Consider the following 26,126-nt stretch of genomic DNA (forward strand, 5'->3'; position numbering starts at 1 on the left):
CTTGGAATTTTACTCTAAAGAAGACAGAAAATACAAAAGTTTCACCTGTTGTAAACAAATTACACTACTTATGTGTGACACAGCATGGCAAATATGGTGAAACTATGGGACTGGTTGATGTTTTCGTTTTCCTGTTAGAACTGCTTGCAATACTACACCAGTAGTGCACAGATAGCATTATAGCACAATATGGCACTACTGCTGCTGCATCACTGATAACTACACTCCTCTGCACCACAGCACTAGCAACACATTGCTAGCATAACCTGCTAACAGTACAGCAACTACACAGAGGCATCACTTGTATTGACATCTTATTCAGCCGTGTTCCTGTACCACCACACTGTTCCAAGCGCTATCTGCGCAATAGCAAATCTATAGCAGGACAATTTGCACAGTGGAATTCACAATCTGAAACAAATGCCTACAATTAACGCTATGGATTTTGCTGACTTTGAACCTAATTCAGGTGAAGTTGCTTTCAATAATTTTCTAAGCAGAATATGGCTTAAATATCTGATTCAGAGAGGGCATCAGAGGCTTTCCTGCCAAAGTGAATGGCTTCACAAGAGCCGATGTGGGCTTGTGTCAGGTAGCGTGGGTTCATTCCCTGAACAAAGAAGGTATAACTCCGCAGATTAACCAAGCTGTGCAAGATATGCTCCATTTACTACCCCCCGTTTGCGTATGGATTCGGGGTCCGTTCCCCAGGAGCATCTGGGCAGAGCATTAAGGACACAAGCAGCTCATCTTCAGCGCAAAGGAAGTGAGAAAAGCCGAGCCGATACCGAGAATCTACAGACGAGCCTCCCGCTCAAAGGAAATTCTCCCTCCTGCAAACAGCGCTTTCAGGGTGTTAGCACGCGGTCGCTTGTGCGGGGTCGAAAGAACATAGCTGTCGGCTACAATTTGGTAAACCGTTGTGCCCCACGCTGCTCCAGCAAGAAAAGCTTTCTTTCGGTCTTCGGGAGCTGGGTGTTGTTAAATAAGCGTCTGTCATTCTGTGCCTCCACTGGGCGTCCCAATCCCTCGTCCTGCACCCAGGACTGCCTGTTCGCTCGATTATGCAACCGTCATTACCGAAACAGCGGCTCACCGAACACTCGCAGTGGGGCTTCTTCACACCCCCGGTCTGAGAGAAGACAGTGCTGTTTGTCAAGAGTGCCAAGTCATTTATCTCCGCTATGCGAAACTCACCGATGAGTTAACACTGAAAAGGCGAGACTGCTCGCTTCTCTACGCCGCTTCAGAGATGAGAAGGCTAAGGGAAAGGACAAAAGCAATGTGACCAGCAAGGTTTCTGGCAAAACGGGCACTCTTACGTGACTACAAAACCACGCTGACAGCCCAAAGTGTGACCTGAAGCCGCACCCAGACCGGGTCAAGGAAAAGGGATAACTTTAAAACAGGGTGGCGCTTTGGATTTTGTGCTTTTCCTTCGTCACTGACCGGCATTCACCTAATGTATCCTCCGCAGCCGTCAAAACAGACTGACTGATGTTTCCATCCGCATTTCCTTTTGGCGTGCTCACTGGCTCACAGATTCAGTCACCGCCAACAAAACACAGGGAGTTCCAAGCCGTTTCCTACCCTCAAAATGCTGAGCTGCGATGAGTGTGCACGAACCTGCAAACGCAGCAAATACATCATCACGGCGCTATCGAGATATAAAAATCTAACACTTCTCCAAAACTGAGCGAAGTCTTATTTAAGGTGTGCATTGGTTCTCAAAGGTATTCGGTGAAGGCTGCCTAAGGTGAGAATCTACGTTAACAGGTGGACTGTCAAGAATTTTAAAAAATGTGGCATGAAAGATCCTACAGTTTTGCAGTTACATGCCTAATATTTTGTTCGCTTTGTCTTCCTGTACGTGTATTAACAGCATCAGACACTATGGACTTTAATTGCCCCCATAAAATCGCTGAATGACTGCCACTGGAGCGCAGCAGCAGTGAGAGTCCAATAGGTAGAAAAACAGTGCAAAGGCCAGTACAGCTCAAACCCTTTCACCTTAAATAATGGTATAATATTTTTAATACTTTTTCCAGTGCAAGCCCTGTTGCGGTGGGGGTGATTTTGTTGGGTCATTCAAGGTAAGACTTCTGCAAACGTGCATTTGACATATGCCTACAGAAGGTGCCGAACTCCGGTTCAAGTTAAGTCATGCTAAAAAATAAAAAAAAAAGACACTGCCTCGGTTGGGCACCCAATGCATTCTTCCATTAGGACAGAGCAGCTGATGATGAGACCAGTACAGTAAGTGAAAAACAAACTGACCTCTAAACAATGGCGAAAGATCAATCCAACCTCAGTTGAAAATGCAGATTAATAATTTCCGACCTAAATGCGCCTCTTCGTGCATTTGTGACTCCTAACCAGAGGTGGAGGGCCGCCCAGTAAAGTTCCCGGTCTTGTCCTGAGAATGACTGCGATCCTCAGGGCAAACTAGCAGACCGCAGGAGCTCCCTCATCGCCCCAAACCCCCCTCCCTCCTCCCGCCAGCAATGCGTTATAATAAATCTCCCCACATGTCCCTCCTCCCCGAGCGCTCAGCAGACATTACCTTATACAAGGCTGGGCCGAGCGCATTCCTCCGTCTGCTAGCCCGAGAGCGCATTTCACCCGCCCCGTCTCCCATCTCCCAGCCCCGCCCGAGCAGGGGGCCCGGTTTCAGCCTCGCCGTGTTTCTGTGTACATGATCTCACATGACTCGACAAATCCGGCTGCCGGGAGTGGGCTAAGTTGGGAGCCTCTTTCCCGGGAGGGGGAGAGGGGGGAATGACTTTGTAGAAGGGGACCCTGGAGCTGTGCCCTCGCGCCGGCTCAGATTACCCGGTCGCCCGTCGGGCCTGACGGATCGGGCTAAAAATAAAAAGAAAGGAGCGGGGCCGGGGCGGCGGGATGAATGAACCCTGGGCCTCCTCCTCCGACGACGACGACTCCCGCCGTGGCGCTCCCCCCCCCCCGGGAGGCTCGCGGCGAAGCCGTCCTTGTCGCGCAAGGCCCTCTTCTTAAAAGCGAAGATAACGGAGAGAGGTGGAAGTTGGAGGAGGAAGAAGAGACAGAATGCAAGCGGGCTCTGTCCGTCTGTCCAGCAAGATGGAACTTCACCCATTTGCCCATCCATTATCTGTACCTGCTTATTCCTGGTCAGAGTCGCAAGAGGTGCTGGAGCCTATCCCAGCATGCACAGGGCGAGAGGCAGGAATACACCCTGGACAGTTTGTCAGACCATTGCAGATGAGGGAGCTTCTCCTGCTGTAACATAACAGCAAACAGATAGGGGGAGGGAGGGGATATCACAATAATTTGTTAGCTTTTAATTTGCTACTGCAGGATAAAGTCCAAGTGCATCCCAGCCAGCGTGCTGTTAGAGATCTTCTGCATACAGTAACCAGCAGCCTGGGCATGGACTTGGGAGGCAGAAATGTACAGTTAACGCAATGAGCAATGCCTTGGCAAGAAGGGCTCTTTTAAAATATCTCTTAGCTGTTTACCACATGTTTTGGTCCTTGGAGCTCTGCTCGGGTGCTCCAGCCTGCCATCTGGATCTTTTCCGGGCTCTCAAGAACAGCAGCGCTGTTGCTGGGGGTAGCAAGAATCGCGCTGGCCCCTGGTAGTAGGTACAGTACACAGACGCTCTTTTTGCCCTCAGTACCAGGTCACTGTTTAATTACAGGCTGACGGAGTGAACAGCGTCTCTCCCCACACCCCTCCCCACCGAGGACGCCTGACGACAGACACTTGAGGAAGAAAACCTCAACTTCGAGCTTGTCAACCCGCAGGCATCCATAGAAATTACTGAGGAATTTGGTAGGCTGCTGTGAAACGGCCTCAGGGGGAGGGGGGGGGGCGGTAGATGAAGGGAGAAACAGGTCATCTCGTCTGGCGGAGACTGTGAGAGGACCGTGAGCGTACGACGCCTCCGCCTATCCCCAACAAAAGAGCGAAACGGCGTGGAGCCGATACGTGATCCGGCCGGGTTAAATATAGACCTGCTGCTGACGGGCCCAGCAGATTTTTGTGACCTACGCGCATCTCCATTTACGCTCCCGCGAAGCACGCCCCCAAAATAATGGGGCCGTCGGCTTGGCTAACAACGGACTACGGTTTACGAGCCGCTCCGGGGACAGAGACCGCTGGTCTTCCCCTTACCTCGGACAATGCGACCGGAGGAAACCGAAGCCCACTTCGCCGGCTGTAAAAAAAAAAACGGCAATCTCAAACAACACCGAGCGTGAGAGAAGTAACGCGTTTCATCCTTTTTTGTATTCAGCAAAAAAACTGGATAGCCTCACTGCTCACATGGAACTTTGTGCTGAGATTAAATGGCACAAAATCCGAGAACACAACTAATGCCATTACCCAGAATTCTGACTTCCGAAGTACTGGGGAAGGAGCTTCCCTGTAACCCAACATCAACAACTGTTCACGGTTTGTGTTAGGATTCTATCTCAAGAAAAACACACGAGACAATTCTGTGCCTTGTCGTTTCAAAAAAGTGTTTATTTTCTCTTCTGTTGTGTGATGCAGTGTTTAGTGGAGCATTCAGCTGCTACTTTTTAAAATTTGCCTACACTTGTTAAAAATAGAAAATTCTTCTTTGTTTTTAATTGAAACCACATATGAATTTTTTTTACAAGCTTTGAGAGATAATATCAAGACATTATGCACAGATAATCCTTGCGCAAACACCCTGCACCTATTGGGCTGTTCCTATTTCAAGCATTTCATTTTTGATAAATGTAAAGAAAGATCAAGAAAGCATAAAGGAAAGAAAGAAAGGTCTGGAAATCCGCTTGTTTTTTCAAGGAATTAGCCAAGGATTTGACAGAATGGATCTGGCCTCCGAAGCACTCTCAGGCGGTGGTCTTAACAAAGTTTATTCCCCACACATGACCCAAGAGCACTGAGTCATGCAATAAAATGAGCCATTTTTCCCTTACATATGAGAAAATGAGGGGGCCATTTTGCAGCGAGCGAAAGCAACAGATTGATTTAAAAAATGGAAGAATTTAATATTTATTCAGTGTTTCTGATTTCTATCCCTCAGAAATGTGGGCACTGACTGTTTACCCTTCATTCCCGCAATAACAATCCATATTATAACTTCATACCTTTGTAGACACCAAATACTGAATATTTAATAGCTGCGCGATTAAAATTTCATCGGTGAATCAAGCCGTTCGGGGAAACACGGCCTTTCTGACTGCACGGGCTCAGCTTTTTTCACCCCTTTACAATCCTGGACATTCAGTCAAAGAAATTCCAGATGTTTAAAGGGCAGGGCTTCTCCCACTTAGAATCGTAAGTGTCCGCAGCATGCCTGGCAGCGACGGGAACAATGACCCCTTTCACTCGGTCTGCCTGCTCAGAAGAAGAGGTGCATCATGGGAACTAGACAGACGGACCGTCGTTCACGGCGCACGCACTGGAGGAACTCAGTCGGCGAGAGCGAAATGGAATGTCACGCAATGTCACTTTTTGCTCGGACACGTCGCGCCCCCGAGTCGCAGGCTTTCCCTTCCAAAATGGGGGCCGCGCCAAACAGGAAACGATTACAGTACTAAGCCGAGCGGTCGCGTCTCCCGCTCGGCAGACAGAGGAGCTCGGCTCTCAGCAGAGACAAATCCATCGGCGGCGGCGGCGGCGGCGTGATGCATTCGCGCGGTCACCGGCGCGAACGCCGCGCGTCCATCTTTCCCAGGGCGGCGGTGACGAACGAGGCTGTCCCGTTTCGACGCCGCCCGACGCGCCGCAAACCCTCGTGCCAAATGCACGCTGAGCGTCGGCTCTGATGGCTGCGGATTATGGTTAGAAAACATGGCCGTGGCGGCTGCCATGTGACTGCCTGAAGCTACTGGAAATCCATCTCGGGGCCGGGATGACCGAGCTGCATCACTGAACCTGTGCATACATCTTACTCCGAAGCCTTCCTCCCGCATGGGGCCGACTGAGCATGCTCACATGCGCCACAATGGTATTAACTCTGGCATTAACCCTAAGAAGCAAACCCAAACTATGAGACTAATAGCACAAACAGAGGATTTCTTTGTGCTCTTAATAGCCTTCCAGTTAAGAGGGGATATTAGTCTTGACTTCAAGTACATACCCTGTATAACTGAGACTATTCACTGAAACATTTCTCATTTTAGTATGTGCTTAGGATTCTTAGCAAATGAAGTTTAGTCTGGGGAAGTGCTTTAAATGAAAGATGAACAAAATAATCAAAGTGAAATACGTGCTTATTCATTCCTGATGGGTACACGATCCTAAATGAATTAAAATCGCCCGGACAGATTTATGAAACCACAAACAAATTATAAGAAATTAACTATAATCATGTCTTCTTAAGTCTCGGTTCTACAAAACACACATTTATACACCTTTAATAGTCTGCCACCTGCAGAGGAAGTCACAAAAGGAAGCTTTATTTCCTTTGCCAAACAGTTTGTATAATCTGCAACTAATGTAGCAAGAATATTAAACTGAAAGTTAGTACACGTCTTTGGGATTCTTTAAATTAGGTCAGGATTCTGGTAAAAATGAATAGTGCCCTCACAGAAACACGTTTCACGCACCAGGTTTTCTGAATTGCAGCATGTCCTGGACCATTAGACTGAATCTCTCAATATTCAAATATCATATTACATTATGAAAAAAACTGTAAAGTTAGCCACATTGGCAGCGTTTCGCGATAGCATTAATTGATTGGCAGGTAGCATGGGATTCCCAGTCTTGTTGCTCTGTGGACAAGTCTGTGGCGCATTATCTCATTGGCTATTCTTTTAATGCAGCCACTTTCTTCTTTGTTGGTAAATGAGTACCGGGCAGTGTTAAAGCAAGTAAGTATGTTAAAGTAAGTAAGTTAAAGATTGACCTGGTTTCCTGGCTTGCTCCCTTGCCACATGGTGATGTATGGTGGATGGCCCTTTCGAAGTTTCTTAAAGATCAAGAACTGGGCCAAAAGTAAAAGTGTGCTAGTATCAAGCCAGTATTTTCCAGAATTTTCTGAAAACGTCTTCCTTTATTACTTATGAACATTGTTTTCCTGAACTGCAACAATGTGAAGAGTTTGGGAGGAGTGGGAAGATCAAGGGAACTATGATATTCCCGACTTCAGGTGCACCACTGTATGTAAAAACTGTGCCCCAGCTGGATATGCCAAAATACATAACTTGCTCATATATAACAGCAGGTTCCACTATGCACTACACATTGATTCATCTAGTTACTTTATCCTATATTTTCAGTCAATACAAAAGAATAACAACAGAGCAAAGATGGTTTCATTAAAGGGCACGTTACGTTACACACATTTAGAGCACGTGTCCAATGACCAACATTTCTCATGGTCACAGTGATGCCCCAAACTGATCTGATGATTCACAAACAATACAGATTTTCAGATTTTTTTTGTCGTCTTCTTAAGGTGGCTGGATGCAAAAACAATGGAACAGATAAGGTCGTGTAAAACCATTTCTGGCACGCCACAGATGAAAAAGATATATTTAATTCAATGCGAACTGAAAGCGTAAACTAAATGGCTGAGACACACCGTTCGGATCACATGCGCGAATCACATTGGACTGTGCCGAGCATTCATTCAATAAACAAATAATAAGACCATTAAAGACCTTTGAGGGAAGACAGTGTGGATTGTTTCCGCTCTGTTGCTGTACGTGGTTTCATATTTTAGATAAACAGGACTTAGTTGGTTTGTGGACATTTTGACATTTTTAGTGACAGACTGGTAAGCTTGAGAAAACATTTTCATACACGCATTTCAGAGGATGAGGTACCACTAGTCCAGCATAGCTTCGGTAAATTCCACGCTGTTAACCACTTTCCACTTCTGGATCCAAGACATTTAGTTATGCTCTCAGTTTGGGTAAGAGGGAATGCCAATGTACTTTAGCAATGTCAAAGGGAAATAATGTGTGTGTGTGTGTGTGTTCGAGAGACAGAGAGAGAGAGTGAGTGTGAAATTGCATGGCCTTGCAGTTTTCATTGCTAAGTTTACACAATAACTAGTGTAACTCTGTTTTGTTTTGAACTGCTCCACATGAAGATCAGTGGTTGCACCATAACGCCACTGGTAAAACTGAACAAGAAACACTGTCTGCCACTTTATTTAAAATAAAAAAAAACAAACATTTTATTTGTATTAACTATATTCATAACTCAAAGAGAGTTTGTTTTTCAAATGATTCACTCAAGCAGTTGCTTTTAAACTAACATCACTAACTGACCTTTTCTCCTAGACGCTCACACTTTTGCTTGGACCAAGCACTGCACCCTGAAGCACTTTCCTTTTTTCCTCTTGCTTCCTTTGTGCCTTTTCTGCGCATTCCTCCACAACAGGGCAACCGTCTCACATATATCCAACAAACTGTCTGCAATTTAGCCTGAGGCCATTTTGAAAACATCAACTTGACATAAAAGCCACAGCAACGATCACCATCTTTTGCACGTAATCACGCAGCAGACATCGCACTGCTACGCTCAACAAAGCACCTCAATTTTCTGTGCCTAACTGTGGAAACACACAAAAGCCGAAACCAGAGAACTTCATTAGGGACCAATAAGAGAGAGCGGGCCAAGCGTGGCGAGAAAGGTACGAGCCACTCACGTTTCTGCGTTCCATTTCTTGATTCCTATCCGTCATGGCACCAGCGGCGGCATGCGTGTGCGGTGGCTGCTAACTGTCAGTTTGAACGGCGAGTGAGTGGAGGCACTGTACCCACAATGCGATTTGTGTGCGCGTGTCTGTGTACGTGTGTGTGCGTCTGTGTGCCTGTGTGTGTGTATTGGGGGGGGGGGGGGGGGGGGTGGGGGGGTCAGCGTGGGCCTCAAACCAGACAGGAAGGCCCTGCCACATCATCAGAATGCAGCCTACTCATTGCTCCTGCGCACTTTCACTTCAGTGCACATCCCGGTCGTGGATTCATACCTCATACGTCGGTGCGACTGAAATAAGAACGGGGCTGTCTTAAGATGCAATTTTACATACGATAAAGAACAGGCAACCTGCCGTCACACGCCAGTTTGGACGCACCCTTCAATTTACTGACCATAGCATAAGGGCTGTGGAAGCTTACATGTTCTCTCAAATAAAATCTGCTAAATCTTTACATTTTTTGACAAAACTGCGAACAAAGGACTCATTCACAATAATGCCCCATAGTTAGACAAAGATAATTAAGTTACTTATAAATTAAATTATAAATTATAATATAATTTATAATATAAATTATAAATGAACAATTTAATGCTAAGCACCTTCAATTCAGAAGATCTTAATAGAGGATTCTTTGCACAAGACTGCTTTGAACCTACTTATCGCCAATGTGCCAAAATGTCGAGAAATCCCTCCAAAAATACAGTTGTGTCAGCCTTACAGAAGGCGGGGAAAGTCAATGGGTCTTCTACTCTATAAGGTTATTTCCATAAACTAATTATAAATTACACTTGCATGCTCTCATATCTTAAGAAAATGGCACAAGTACATGCCATTGACATTGGTAACGAAAGTACCAAATCATAAATATTTGCTTATGAACGTAGCTTAGACTAGGTAAATTATTTTGTGTATACGAGGATTAATAGTACTGTAATATGAGACATAAAAATAAAAATAATAAAATAAAAAACAAAATGTGGCAACCGTTTTAACAATATGATGTGAATAATACATGTGGAAAAAGTAATGCTGATTAATTATGTAAATCTGAATAATCTTTACACACTATTTCTGTGAGATAGGGAACCTATTTTAATATAATGTTATTTCAGCACTGCACACAGTCTTGCAGTAAGAACAGTTGTTCAAAATGAAAACATGAAATGGCACAGTCCTTAATTCTGTGACTCTGAAATAAACATCAGTGGCTTATCAGTTTCTTCTCCTCCTAAGTATTGTATCGTCAGCATGACTGTACCCACTTAAAGATTTTAGAGAGTACAGAGATAATGCAATGTAAAAAGTAGAGATAATGTTTTTTCAGCTCTATTATGCAGCCAGTTTCTGCACTTATGGATCTTCATCTGAAAAATGCAATATGGACATTAAAAAAGTAAAATATTTTACTTCAAGTAACAGACACAATACAGAGAAGGTTTTGGCCACATGAGTTATTATGTTGAAATATTTATTGTCTAGGCTTTTATGCAACATCATAATTTATTTGGTGACTGTTGAGCACACAAAGTTGTAAGAAAAGCAAAAACAAAAAATGTCTCCTTGAATTCATAAGTGAAAATTGATTTACATACCCATAAAGGACTAGATTTAGCTCATGAATCAGAATTTAATTTATATATTGCAACAGGATTATTCAAGAATGCAAGAAGGAAAATATTGCCATTCTTAAATTCACAGCTAAGATGACAGTAACCTCTTAAAGGAGACAATGCCACCATGAACGACAGTTATTTTGAATTACAATTCTACTTGAAAATGTTTGTAAATTAAAGGAAACCTGCCCAAAATAGAATGGCAAAAATGAACCTTTTGTGCAATCAATATATACAAAGACAGATCAGACAGACAGATTGACAGGCAGTCTAACTGACAGATAAAATATATAGATTCCTATAAAATATATAATTTTATGTGGGACAATTTATGTCAGGCAGTTTGTAAAGGATACCTCTTTCCAGCTTTGAATATCTGCCTGCATATTGCAATTTTTAAATTGAAAGGCTTATCTGTTGAAAACAGAATTTTAGATAACACTTCTAGATTCCAATTACTGTACATATATAAGAACTTAGTAACACAACTTTAAATTAAAAATTTGTGGATGCATAATTATTTCACTGGGCAAAAAGTAAACAAGGTATACAAAGCAAGACCACTTCACAGTATATTTTATTACCCATAGTTTCCATTCAACCCATAGTTTCCACCTACATATATTCTCAGTGGAAAGTATTCTGTAATGTCCAAAATAAAAGATTTTCTAGAATGAGGAGATAAAATCTGAGTTACTTTGTACATATGTCAGCACAGACCTGAATAGCAAGGTATATATTTTTAAAAAAATCTTATAAACTTTAAAAAATTATTTTGCTAAGCAATAGATAAAAAGATTCATTAATATGTAAAACAAAAAAAAAAAGGAATGGTTACATGGTCATGAAATGGTGATCGTTTATCTGGTCTTTTCTGACACTTCTGGGCTGAATACAGCATGGACGCAGTGACCTTTTAACTGTCTGCCCTTGCAACATTGCAGGTTGGCCAGGCGGAGGATAACACAGGAGCACGTGGCTACTGGAAAACACACCTGTTCATACGCAACACAGTTAGCACTCCTCTACTGAACGCGTGGGGATCTATTCCATTGTGTTGGACTAACGTCCTCAGAAACTGCTGCTTCACACTTTTATATTATGCCCTTCTGTGTACCAACTGTGATCTGACAAAACAAGGAGCAGCATTGCTCATTAACTGAAGACCAATTTTAACTACTTATCAACAGTAAAAGACAGTAAAAGTAATTAGTGACAAACATCCAGTTTGGTATGGGGAAACCAGAATTGCAAACCTAAAGACAGGGTTGCATGTCTGTAATGATAACATTTTCCATTGAACTGAGCATGATTTCCTCCATTACTGCCAAGTTTCTTTTCATTTTTTGCCATTGTGCTACATTTCAATTTGTGGAGGTAAACTGTAAAGATGAAAAAACCTTTTTGGTGGCAAACAGCACAAGTTCACCTTGGGAATCTGATTTACTTAATATCTCTAGCAATTAAACCAAGTGATGATCATCTTTTACAAAACAGTTTCAAAACATTCAAAACAAGTGATGACTAACAACGCTTTTATTTATAATGCAAAAATACTGCTATATTGTCGTTACAGTTACTACAAACAGAAACAGAACTATGCATGATTGACCGCAAGTTTGTCACAGAATACGAAGTCTGATCTGGGACATGAGCAGCCACCACAAGAAGATCCTGTTGATTTCAGCATCTGGTAACAAAGCAGCAGGTTACAGTACATCACGGTGCACAATACAGGAAGTGGGTACTACGCCCATGTACTCCCCCTGATCTCCCACCCCCACCTTCACTCCTCCTTCCAACCACCTGTACAAATCTCACAGGATGTAGAGCCCCCTCCCTCCGACCCACACCCACACCCACACACGCGTGCGCACACAAACACTCCCACCCCAGCTGCGTTGTGAAAGGCGCAAATGTTTTGTACTTTCATACCTCACTGCTTCAGTGATGACTAATCGACCTCAAAATATAAAATATGTCTCAATATTTGTTTGAAAGGAGTAGACGTTTTTGCATAGAATTAATGCAGAACAGACCACTTTAAATCTGAAATTGCGGTGTGTTCTTTGGCTTTGAACAAGTCTGAGAATACAAACTGCTGGAGAAGTGGAATAAAACTTAACAACACATGATAAATTAATAAAGGCTCACTGCTGCATTATTGGAATATTTATAATATTTCCATAATGGATACACAATGGTTCATGAATTGCATGTGTATTGTGATTAAAATAATCATAAAATATCAATCATATTACTATGCACTTTTGCTTGATCCTGAAAAAATTTATTCTGAAAATAATCCATAAAGATAACAAAATTTTGTTCAAAAATTACAACATGCAACTCTCATTTCTTTGCATGACAAATTCAGACCCATATACAACCAATTTCCTTTTTCAATACTTTTTCCAACAAACTTCAGTATGACTAAAAATAACATGAATTATTTTCTCCTAAATATGACAATAACTTATTCCAAAAGATCTCATTATGATTCATAAGGTACATTTTCAGACACGTATGGTTCAATGTCCCTGTGCTAACATATTTCACACACACACACACACACACACACAGACAGACAGGCACACACACACACACAAGCAGACACACAGACAGACAGACAGGCGCACACACACAGTGTGGATGTTTTGAGTTTAGTGCAACAGCAGTACAAATAAATGAGTCTGTGAGGATTTGTGACCTTTGTCAAAGCCAGTGTTACTTCAGAGTTCAATGTGTCTGCTGAGTGGCCCTGGCAAACAGACAACAACAACTCCATCACAAGGTCATCCTGTCGCTCCCTCCCTCTATTGCTCTCCCTCACTCTCTGCCTCTAGCTTTCCCTCCCTCCCTCCCTCCCTCCCACCCTCCCTCCCTTCTCCTTACGCTCTCCCTCTTTCTGAAAGAATGATCTCACTCCTCTTTCCAGGAATCCGCTGATTGTTTTAAATATCTTCCACTCCTCTGTTCTTGAGCGACTGCAGCTCCTTTTTCCAGCCCCCCCTCCCCCACAACACACACACACAGACACATACACACACACACACACAGACACACACGCACACACACACACACACACACACACACATACGAAGGGGAAAAGAAAATGATGCTGGCAGGAAACACCAGTCCTGAAAGCAGCCTGGGATTCTCTCCAGTCAGCTTTCCACCAGCATTGTTTCAAGTTACAGGCGAGGACTACAAAAGCGCTCGCAGCCGAACGCTTCTCCGAGAGCGGACGGAGCAACTGGTCCGCTACTTTTGGAGGGAGTTTTTTTCCTGGCAAAGGTGCGAGGTGCTAACTCGATGATGAAACTGATTACCAAAGCGCAGGACTGCCCAAGACTTGGGGCAGTCCTCCACATGCATCATTCACACTCTCTCTCCACATTTGATACTGCAGCTCAAAATAAAAAAAGGAGAAAAATCTGAGTTTCTCACTGCATAGCGGTGGCGTGTCCACCTGGGCAAGGTGCAAATGAATCACGTTAACCGTGCGTTCGGAAATTGTGGGTTCATACGATTACCCGTTCACTCGTATTGAGCACTGGGCTTTTGCAACAGATGCACCAATAACAAGTCGCGAGCTCAGATGCGTGCACGTGTGCACTGAGCAGCCGTTTAAGATAAAATCAGTGAAGGATGTCCTCCGAACGGACGCAACGAATGCAATGAACGCTAAACGTGTAAAGATAAAAACCACAACAACAACTTAAAAAAAAAAAAAAAAAAAAACAACAAAAAAAAGCACTCATATTTTCCATTCCCGGCCTTAGCGTCTGACGCTTCAATAACCCGCGCGCAGCGTGTTATATTTAGACTGAGCATAATATTGACATGTTGTGTTGTATGACTCATCTGTGACACCCATGTCCTCCCTCACAGGTTTCCTCTGTCCCCTCTGCGTGGCTGGTGGTGGCTTCTGCTGAACCCCCCCACCCTCACCCTCCCCGCACCCGACCCCTCTCCATCCCCTGCACCACACCGCCCGAACCTCGCCGGACCCTGCGCTGTCCGCTCCACACTGCCAGGGCGCCACTACCGTGGGTACGGATCTTAAAATGGTCTTCCTCTGGGAGTCTGAAAGAAGCATACAGCATCGGCCTGTACTTTTTATCCCCGCCGGCGGAGCCTAACCCAACAGCCACCCTGACACCACGGCACTTACGGCAGGGGCTCCCGATCGTAAGAAAAACGCTGGGTCTTAAAGTAACAAGGTATGAGATACCATTCCAAGCCGATCCGGCTGGCTTACGGGCCCCAGATTGTTTTTTGACATGTCAAAAAAATTTAGGCACAATTGGCTTGAATTTATCAGGTGTCAGAGGCCATGCGAGCCAATTCTGCAGTTCAATTCTCGTTGACCAATCAGGAGGTGACTCCGTGCATGACGTTTTGCCCGCCGCGCTTTGCCGACTGTAATGCTATCTGATCTGGTCGTGAGCTCGCGTAGTCTACGCTATGCACCAGACCTGTTGTCACAATCTGAACCTCGTTAAGTGCGAGAGGGCATCCGATCTCCCCGTCGTCTCAACCCGTGAGGAAATCGTGTAAGTACGCCCGCCCTTACTGGTTCACAGAGCCTCTCCACCGCACGGGACCCGCCTGAGGTTAGCGCCGGTCGCGGCGGGACCGAGGACATTTGAGAGAGTGGTGAAATCCCGTCAATGAGAGTCAGAGCCGCGCCTAGCGACCGGCTGAGGAAATTAGTGAGCTGATGGAGCCTCTCAAGGATCGATGACTGGAGTGAACGAATGAGTGTTAGGGTAAACAGTGAGTGAATGAGTGAGTGAGTGGTCTCTGGAGGTCCACGACCTCTAGCCCACGTGTGACTCAGCAGGTGGAAAATGCTTACGGGTGGCACGGCTCTAAATTTAACTGCATGCTCCCACTCACACCCAGTACACAGTGGAAACATGTAGGAGCTCATGAAAGACACCTCCAGTTAGTTCCTGTTTACACTGCCATGCGCTCAAAACAAACAGAATTCATTTGACAAAAACACGTGAGGCATACATATGTATATATTTATATATTTTTTTGCCACAACGATGTGAGAGTTGCCCTCTGGGAAATTTGGCGGGCACCTGATGCAGAGCTGATCTCTCACCAGTGAGCATTCGGAATGTTAACCCTTTCCTGTAGGGACAAATGAGCCTGATGAAGCAAATGAAACAATACAAAGATATATGGTGTCCCTTTAAATAAGGATGTTAGGAAAAATACATGCCAGGTTATTCAGACAAAAAATAAGAAAATAAAAATAAATAACAGAACACCTAATTCTCTGCAGATAGATTAGGGTGGGGTAAGCCCCTGTAACACTGGTGGGCAGGAAAGCAATAATTATTATATCAGATGCACACACCAAGGTGCACAAGCACTGCTAAGATACATACTGGAGTGGGACTACTTTATCTGTATTTGTCAACTATCATATTTTATATATGACAATCAGCAATACAATCATGAGGGACAGGATCACTCTGGTAAAATATACAATTCTGATCCTTTAAAATGTTCACCACTCTTAATTAAACATTGTAATTTCAAAAACTACACTAACAATATTCACAAAAGGACAATTTTTCAACTTTGAACTATTTTTGTATTACTTTTGGCTTTGTTTACAGCTCAGTAATGTTGTAACTATTACCTGATGTTGCTGTTAAGATACTGAGCATTATACTTAAAACCATTGCATGTCAAAAAGGTTGTAAAGCACTTGTAAAGGCAATAGCTGTAATATTCATACAATGCAATGGGAGTGAGCGATACCATTTAAAAGTAATTCTAGAATAATCACAGCTCACACTTAGCAGCAATACGATTTGCCAATTTTAATACTCAGGAAGGAAGCCATCTTCATAACAGTTAGATGCATGTAAAGAAAATGTTTCCATCTGAAATGTGAAAACATATTTGAAGTAAGCCGGAAAAAATGACAGCACAGAACAGAGTTCAGAAACTTTGAGGTCTCAATCAATCAATCATCAGCTTTAAACTACAATATTCATGAATTTGGAAAGTCAAGTCTTCATTTTCCATACTAACTATGTCCTGTCCAGCCTGAGTATGATGCAACATATTTTCTTGTTTTTTTCCCTCTCATATACATTGTTCACTTGAACAATGTATATGAGAGGGAATACTGCAGCTCGATTCCAGAGTTCCACAGTGCTGGCAGTTTAGGTGCAAGGGCGGTTCAGAATCTTCAAATGACATCTTTATGGAAATTCTTCAATATGAGTTGTACGTTTGACCGTAAGAAAGACCAATTAAATATGTACAAAAGAGATTCCCCCATGCCAACTTATAAATAAATAAATAAATAAATAAATAAATAAATAAATAAATAAATAAATAAATAAATAAATAATATCGGTGAGACTCTACTTACAAATATCACCTATTATAACAAATTATGATCATGTGATCTGATGGAAACTTCTTTAGTGAACTTTATTGGGTTCACAAAGGATTTACTTAAATGGCAAAGCCAATACCATACACTTTGGAACTAGGATAGAGTTGATTGCTCAATAAATAAAAAATAAAAAAATAATTTCAAGTGTTAGAGGGTCTAAGGAGTATAATTTGTCTGTATAATTTCTTACAAAAATGAGTTACTTATATAATTATATACAATTCGCTATCTTGATCAATATATGATCTTATTGGTGCAATTTAGCATAGGTATAAAATGTGCTCAAATGTGTGATTTTAGTTCACATTTAAACATCACGCAAACCTCCAAACCTAAGTTCAATGAACAATTACAATCCTCATCCCTCCAACATCGTTATAACATCCACAATGAGAACAATAAAGACATTCATATATGCGATGAAATAACACCCGGTGGCCATATGATCAGTTCCTAATGGCCATTATCTCCCTACAGTCTGCAAGTGGAATCCTCTGATGAGGTCAGAGGTCAACTGGAGGTGATTTGGAGGCTTTCATAATCGCAGTTGTAAAAGGAAGGGATTATGGTGGCGCGGGGAGAATGAAAGGCTACGCAAGTGATTTACAAGGGACTGAGGCCAGTTATAGGAGGAAAAAAAATAGTTTAGTTGGACGTGGCAAGCATTTCTAAAGTTGTTAGCGCAATTTACTTGTGCGCTTACAAGCACTTTTCCCAGTTAATTTCCTAATCCATATAATTACACATATTTATTCATCCCCCCCCCCCCTTTAAGAGCGCATGGCAGTGCCTGAAAACCACTTTCAAGCATCAACAGATTCCCGTCGAGGCTACAGACACAGCAATACTCATCTGGACCCTGAAAACCTTGGCATGATATTTATTAGCCTGTTGCACACATCACACATCATGAGCCTGCTGTGAGACATTTATAGGGGACAGACTGCTTGGTAACCGTGGATGAGGTTTTCTAATGTGATACTGCCGCCTGATTTCACATGAGCTGAACAGCCAAAAAAAAAAAAAAAAAAAAAAACTTAAATCGTACACCCCATTTTGGTCCTTAGCCTCTGTACCGCACAAATACTGGTGCACTGTCAAGCAAGGCTCTGTGATGACGTGGGGAAAATCATGAGAACACTGAGTGTGTTTGGTAGGTGCAATCAACCAATTCAGCAAACGAACCAGGTATAAACCTGAAGCCACCGACCAGCCCTTTTGGACGCATAAACATGTAACGTCACTTGAGAATGAAATGAAATATAATTAACTTCATGGCATTTCAAGATTTCATAGATAATATTTTTATCCCATTGTCTTGCTCAAATTACATGGAAGCATGCATGAAGTCTTATATATAATAGACTGAAAACAGTCTGCACAATATAATTACTCACAGCAAAAATGAACATTTCATTTTTTCACCAAATTCTATGAATAATAATGACATCCTTAAGAAATTATGGAAATAGAAAGAATTGTCAGTAAATAACCTGTGATCAGTGACAACAAACCCTTTTTGCTAAGAGCTGGCACTAAATTTAACTGCATACCACAAGGTTTTCCAAACTCAAAATAACAGCGAACATAACAAGTGGACTCCAGCCATGGAACTCATTAATTCACCTGAACAAGAAACCTGAGATTACCTTTGGATTGCAGAAAAGCCACACATCTGACTACCCTGTGTAGGATGTAATGTTTCACTCTGATGAAAGCGAACAGGTCATTTAATGACAATTACACAGCATCAACCATATCTCATAATTTCACACTTAATGTACAAGATTTGCCATCGGAAGACATAATTTGTTTTGTCTGGTTATTACTAGCTATTTATACGTTTTTGTCCCCTTACGTGCTTACAAAATGAAATATACTAAGCGTTCATTATCATTATTATGTGCTAGACTTTGCAAGAAGACTATACCTGTATCATGTCATTACTCAGTGAGGTGATTGGGTCAAAGTGACGAAGTGAATGAATCACTTGAATCACTCTTTACCGCCAAGCTGGTATAAATATCAAGAAAGAAACACGCTGAAAATAAAATAAGCAGAGCTGCATGCAGACAATGCCTCTATACGTTGTAAGTTGGCCCAAGTCAACATATCCTCACTCTTGCTTTCTGCCTTTGGTGTTCACAGCCAGCAATTTCTAACCTTGGAAGGCACCACTGACAAACTGTTTGTTAATGATAGACCGCAATCTTGGAGACTACGGAAACACTAGGTCGCACCAACCTGTATGCCAACAGTTCAACTATGCAAAAGCAGTTCCGCAGTAATAGTTTGCAGTATACATACCAGTACTGGGGAGTAATGCTTATCAGTACTCATTTGGTCAGAAAAATGAGATGGTCAATTGAACTCACCAGAACTGGAGCCAAATATTTTGTAGGGATAAATACAAGTTCAGTTTTCCACCACCCTGATAGACGCTAAATTGTTTTGCATATATATATATATTTAAGCAGTGATACAGTTTTGTGCAACTGAACAAGCTATGACAGTCAACGGGTTGGTCTGCGTGAGAGTTTGTAGTCACCACTCATCTCAGCTTGCAAAGTTTTATGGATGAAATCCCGACTGTACAATTCCAAAAAGATGGTGATCCTGTTGTGCCTGATATAGAGGAAACATGGTACAAAAATGGTCACAAAGCTAGAGCATGATGATGTCACAACCTTGGTGAGATGTGACTCATGGTTTCCCAGATTGTGGTCTATCGCTGATGGATTTTGTTTGGCAGTAAAATCTTGCCAGGTTAGAAATAACTGTTTGAGAACACCCTGGTCGATGACTCAGAGAACAGTGCAGCAGATTAAATAAACAGGGTCAATTTCTTTATTCTTCTTTCTTTATTTTCAAAAGGTTGCACATTTAACATTCATTAAGTTCTGGTTTAGTCAAATTACCTCTACATCCACCTGCAGAGATGTTGTGTATACACAACATACAGTCACTTGAGCATAGCAGCGTCTGTCACAAAATCCAAAATGTGCACACTTTTCTAAAACCATGCATACTTATTGAGTGTATGGGAGTCTGGAAAAAACATTTAGAGTTCAGCCTCTGAGTATACCAAAAAGTAAAACTAAATTGTGACAGACTCCAAAAACAAAAATGCCATTACTTTCCTTCCATCATGGATTCATGAATGTATTCTAGTGATAATATGATACATAATCATGTATAAAATGCAGTGCAAACCTAGTAGCTGGTAACTGTGGATAGCATAGCAGAAAGAGGGTTTTTTATTTTTATTTTTTTAAATCTGTTGATAAAAAAGGTTATATGACGTCTTTTTTGGACAATGCAAAATTATCCCCCAGTCCTATACCATCCGCTTTCAAAGAGACATGTAACCTGATTCTGACAAACCTGTTTTCTCACAAAAAAATAACATATGCAAAATCATGAAACAAAATTATTTACATCAACAGAGAAGAAAGGTAGAAGAGAAAAACCAAGGGGCGCGCAACACTTAAAGAACAATGGCGTCATATTTGCAGCGCGAGACTATGCACGTGCCTTAATATTATTCAGATAAATTCTGCTGCGCCAAAAACTAAGCTCAAGTAAGTTCACAGATGAAAATATGTGACTGTTGAGGATTCGAGTACACGCCCTGCTTTTAAAAAAATTCAATCAGGCTTAGAGCATTCAATGACTTTTGATATTTTTAGTAGCATGTCACTACCATTTAAAAATAGCTTGGAATGCAGCGGACAAGATTACACAGTCAGTTTCTTTTACGACTACTAAATCGTCTTCCCAATATATCACTACTCCACCTTTAAATACTGCTGTGTAAATACATTTCACCATAAATTCAGTAGCCAATTCTTTCGCCGATATGCCTATATATTTCAGTCAGAGATTCTGAACAGATTTCAACGTCAATAGACAAAGGAGTAGCGCTCACTGGATCGAGTTCCCATTATTGTACAAACTGCTGTATCACCGCATTCGAAATATCAGCATTTGCTATAAAGTTGCAACGCTGTCATTTCATGTACACGTTTTCACACATCGTAAACTTGCAAACACATTATTGTTTTTGTATAGGCTATGTTTTGTATCATTTGCATTTGTACTGCATATGCGATTTCACTTTTAGAGATAAATACATCACATTTGCGAAGCCATCAACTTGTGCCACGTTATTCTAACATACATTGCCAATAAATGGTGGCATCTTGTGTACAGTACAGTAACTAACGTGGGCGACTTGATTTTATAGGACGAAAGGGAGTATATGTGTTTGTGTGTGTGGGTGCGCGCGCTTGTGTGGCTCAGTTGATACTGCATAAATCGCCGTGCACTGAACATTTCGGGACAAAGCAGTCGAGCTACTTATAACAAAGTAGAAATAACTGCTTCTATTTACCCTACATAATTCCTGAAAATAATATACCGCCAAAGCTCTTCTCTGTAAAATGGACAGTGGCGAGATATTCACGAGTCTTATTGCAGAACTCTAAACGGACAGCACACAAAGCAACGACGTTAATCTGAAGAGCCAGGTTATCGTTTTTTTCCGAACCAGACGCTGAACACGCATTTCAACAAAAGCATGAAACCTAAATTATTAACTGTTTATGTGACGTGGCGTTTGTCCTGCCCTGTGTGCTTCAAGCCGACCACATGCATTCCAATAGTTTCAATGAAATCAAGTCTCTGGTTCTTTAAATGACAGCCGCTGGCAATCTAGCCATTTGCATTGGCTGAACCAAATAGGGATAGCAGTCCCTTACACAGCAAATATTTTGCTGATTTTATGTGGATTAATGGGGATCGTAATCTATCCCGAATAGGTTTCGTTTTGTGGCCGCATGAACACATAACGCTGAAACAACGAGTGCTTATTTCTAATTTGCACCCTTACCTATTCGACAACCGAGTAATCTTAGTGTATTTCATATTCCATTATACCTTTACTGCAACAGACCATAACCTTCTTTAGCAACTACAGATGATATGAAGAATATACACATCTGAACTCCTAGTTTAAATTTATAATCCCTATATAATACAATTGTAGGCTACAATGTAATAATAATAATAATAATATATTCCCAATCCCAATAACTCTTCCTACGTAATATGATAAACAGATGCTTATTTTTTCGTCGATTTCATTCATGAAAACCGCGCGGTGACGGGGGCGGTAGAGCAAAGTGGGGATCCTTGTCCCTGCAATAGCCGTGTGTGATCGGTCAAGGCCTCCGCAAGTGACAGCTCCTTTTCTCTGAGCGCAAACAAGAGCTCACGCCTGACCCCCAACACTACTCTGCGCCTCCTCCTCCTGGATCACACCGCATACAACTTGCAAAACACAGAACTGAGAGATTTAGCACACACTACCTCCGACTGCCTACAACAGGATGTGGCACCCACACATTAATCTCACACCGCGTCTATTTACACTCATAACAAATAAAGGCAACTTTGGAAACTCGGAACACCAAAACCAAACGCTGCTGAACGAGAGCTGCATAAGCACAAACATTATGTTTGTCCTTTGGCCAGCATTAGCATTATAAAAGCCCACCCAACGTTCAAGTTTTGAACTGCACTCATTTACAAATGCTAGTCAAACAGAGGGAAGGCAGAAACATCACGAAATCAATTACATCAAATAAACACATTTAATTTAAAAAAACACATATGCATGCCGCTCACCTTTTAACTTTCGCTTTTTTCTTGTAATCCAACCCCTTTGTCCGTTTATCAAATTAACATTTTTTCACATGGTGACTTCCTTGCAGTTACCTAAAGCCCCCCCAGGCTGCAGGGAGAGTGTGTTTGCGACACGCTGTACAGATATTTCTTTGTGTAGAGGGGAAGTTTAGTGGTTGTAACGATTGTTGTTGTTCTTCTTCAGCTAATGTCAGTGTGTGTTGATCCAGTGCAGCGTGCTGCTCCGTCTCTGCTGTTTGTTACACTCGAATGGAACGCCTACTCTGAATCGCTACATTGTTGACATTCGAGCACTGACGTCATCGTATCCCTCATTCACAACATTACGTGGTGTAGTTTGCGTTAGTGCCCGCGGCCATTAGGTATCTACTCAAAAAATGTCCGCATATGGAGTTAGTGAATTGCCATAGCGAGTGCGCGCAGCGCGCAACCATCCATCTGTTCGGCAGCCTCACGCGGCAGAATAGTTTTTCTATGAGCAGCAGTGCCCCGCGCCATGACTAATGAAATATACAGGACATTGAGGGAAAAACACATCGCTGCAAAGATGTGTGGGACTTGTAGTTGAAGGCAGGAAGACCGGCGTTTTTATTTTATCTATGCAGCGAGAACAGAGGTATGCAACACATTGCAACCGATCCGGGAGCTGCAGGGTTCGCCTTGGTGTTGTCTGGCTAATAATTATACAAAATGCATTAGAATCCTGAACCATAGCAAACAGACGGAATTACAAATCAATCCACTTTTCAGCATTTGGAAATGGGTTTAAACAATTTGCGTCACGTGAATATTCTCTGAAAAACTGAATTTGAATATTTTTTCTTAAAAACAGAGAATCTTGCCACAATATTTGCCACTACGTGCGTATGAATTATTTCTTGAAAGACATACAGTATCATTTAGCAGTGGGATTTATATTAAACTTCGATTTAACACTGAGAAGATCCATATAGGCCGACCTTGCTAGGATTAAAATGCGATGTAAATTAATCTTCGCCAAAATGAGTCCAAAATTCCAGCAAGCTGCAAAGCTTGAGGAAAGCACCAGGCACGTAATGGAGCCACGTTTTGCCACGTATCAGCCCACATACTGTCTCTACAAGGCAGCTTTAGTCTGAAAAATTATGATGTAGAATTCTACCCTAAGGGAGTTTGCATGCAATTATAAATTATCATGCCGTACCAGACAGATTTCCTTTACAGTGTTGGAAAGAAATCTCCTTTCATCCCCCCATTCTGTACAATCCATTCTCAGTGTGTCATTTTTTGAAAGAAAATAACCCTCCTACAGCTCCACATATGGCATTGAGAAGAAACATTGACATCAAAACACACAGCAACAGGCATCCATTAAAGGAACAGTCAGGCTTTGCTAAAATATGCAGGTTTTTAAACAAGCATGACCAAGAATCAACATTAGTTTTGATGTACGGTTTTATTACAACACATATTTGGTACAAATTCTTAAGAACCCACCTGTGATGGGGTTGGCTTCACTGGTTTTGTTTCAAGCACAAAGCTTTTCCCTTGCTATCAACAACAGAGACAATAACCTTCCCAAATATATAGACTCTTAATCTGTTCTGGGAGCATCTTCTTCATGGTAAGATTTGCTGTATGAGATAAGATATGTTTGGAGTGCCCACAGTGGTATTCTGACTACTTTTGAAGTGTTAACTTTTTGGAGAAAAAAAAATGCTTTTAAAAATACATTCTCATTTTAGTGAAGTTAGGATCTAGTGCTTCTGAATGAACATTCTACACTATTAACCTTTGATAATGGGGATAAATACTAAAACAAGATGCAAGAGAACTGAAATTAATTCCATTTCAAAAATGAACAGATTGTATGTTACAAAATTGGTGGCAGGAAAAAGACGACAAATCTGGGAGGTATAGATTTCCAGAAAAAAAAACTGACAGTACGATTATGCAAAACTAATCCACCAGATTAGTGGATGCATTCACATGCATTCACTTGTGAGTAGGCTTCTTCCAAGTACATAAACAGCACAAAGAGCCAGCAGGGTGGGAAGGTGTGTGTGTGTGTGTGTGTGGGGAGGGCAGTCTTGTACTCTGTGACCTTTTCTCAGGCCTATAGCACAAGTTCAACTTTGGTTCAACTACAGTTTTCCTACAGCTCTGAGGATGAACACAAGCTTTAAGCCCACTTAGAGCTAATACAAACAACATGTGCTGTGTCTGTTACTTGGACAACAGATTGAAATGAGCTGTATAGAAAAGAGCTGGCTGGACTCAGCTAACTGACAAGAATAAGGTCATGTCATGACCCAATTCATTTACTTATTAATCAAAGTAATGTGCTTACTGATGTATTGGTTTTCAGAAATCTTGCTAATTTCTTGTTGAAGTCTAATAACTAGGACAAAAATGCAGTTCTATTTTCAGTTTTTATATTCCAACCATAATGCAAATGTGATTCATCTTGTAAACTATAAATATCTACAGTATGTATTAATTTATTGGATTTATGAGCAAAAGTGCGATTACGATTGACTTTCGATGCCTCTAGGATAATCAGCAGCGTACTGTTCAACAAAAAAAAAAAATGGCTTGATAACAAATAATAAATTGAAAATTATTATTCTTGTGCATTGACCTATCATCCCCACAATATAAATTTAATATTGCACCATTTTGAAAACTGGAACAGCCATGATTGAAGAACTTCCCTGAGACCTTATGCAAATGCACTCTCACATTCACACTCTAAATAGTCGCATGGTTGAATCCTTGCAACATGGCTGAAGAAAGTTTCTCTATATTCGATCCTCAAAATCTTTAGCGTTAAAAAAAGTACACCGTGTAATGATGCAGCCGATGTGCACAAGTCCTGCGACTGGAAAACGGAATGAGTCATACCTGGAGTGCTTGTTGAAAAAAAAAAACCAAAAAAAAAAACAAAACAAGCGAAGCATTCAGCTGGGGCTGGTCAAGAGACACATCAGAGAGAGTGTGACTCATTTCGGGAATGATTAATTGGGTTTTGCGGTCACAGAGATAGGACCCCGTGCCAGAACGCATCCGAAATTCCGCCCGCTAAGGAAGCAGGCAAGCCGGGACGCTGAACGCGGTGTTGTTGTCAGACAAAAGCCAGGGGAGGAGAAGAAGGAAAGAAAGCCAAACGCCTTCATTACGTCAATTACTGCAATTCTAACGGTGCCCCGGGGGATGATCCTAACCGCCATTCATAACGAGGCCCGCCAAAGAGGATCGTCCCATCTCAGGTTTCCCCCGGGACAGGTGACGTTTCCCACACAGACGGGGGGGGGAGGAGCACACACGCCGAGGTTCGGCAAACAAACAGCTGAAAGCAGGAGGCGAGACGCAAGTCCAAACTTCTCCAGGCTAGCGGTTTGGCGGGTAGATGCCGGGACCGAAGCCCTTTGGCGAGGGGCCACTGTAAGCCAATCCCTGCCACAGGGTCAACCGCATTTCCACCACCTGCCAATAAGCTGTTTCTAGGGGAGTTTCGAGTCTGACCGCCGACCTTTGTCGCATGTCTCTCCCTCTCTCTCATCCTAGCCCTTCATGTCTCGCTACACTGTTCTAATAAAGCTGAAAAAGCCCAAAAAAAGAAAAATAGAAGAAGCTGTTTCCAGGGCATAAGAACGTGCCTCTTCGCCTTACAGGTCCTTGTAACACGATTGATAACAGCGCAGTAGTG

The 26,126-nt window shown here is 42.2% G+C and overlaps 1 protein-coding gene across 2 annotated transcripts in view; it reads right to left on the reverse strand.

The window, feature by feature from the left end:
• Nucleotides 1-22,838, reverse strand: part of bach2b (BTB and CNC homology 1, basic leucine zipper transcription factor 2b) — an 84,099-nt gene extending 61,261 nt beyond the window's left edge. The window contains exon 1 of one of the 2 annotated variants that reach the window (XM_064339958.1): nucleotides 22,421-22,838. Coding sequence is in view for 1 of the 2 variants with exons in the window: in XM_064339957.1 (XP_064196027.1) it covers nucleotides 8,633-8,668 (36 nt within the window). In the remaining variant the exon portion in view is untranslated. Of the gene's footprint in view, nucleotides 1-8,632; nucleotides 9,179-22,420 lie in introns of those variants that run through there. The other variant, XM_064339957.1, reaches the window with a different exon arrangement.
• Between the last annotated feature and the right edge of the window lie 3,288 nt (nucleotides 22,839-26,126).

The sequence above is a fragment of the Anguilla rostrata genome, chromosome 6 (genome assembly GCF_018555375.3).
Source record: "Anguilla rostrata isolate EN2019 chromosome 6, ASM1855537v3, whole genome shotgun sequence".
In the NCBI taxonomy this organism is placed as follows: domain Eukaryota; kingdom Metazoa; phylum Chordata; class Actinopteri; order Anguilliformes; family Anguillidae; genus Anguilla; species Anguilla rostrata.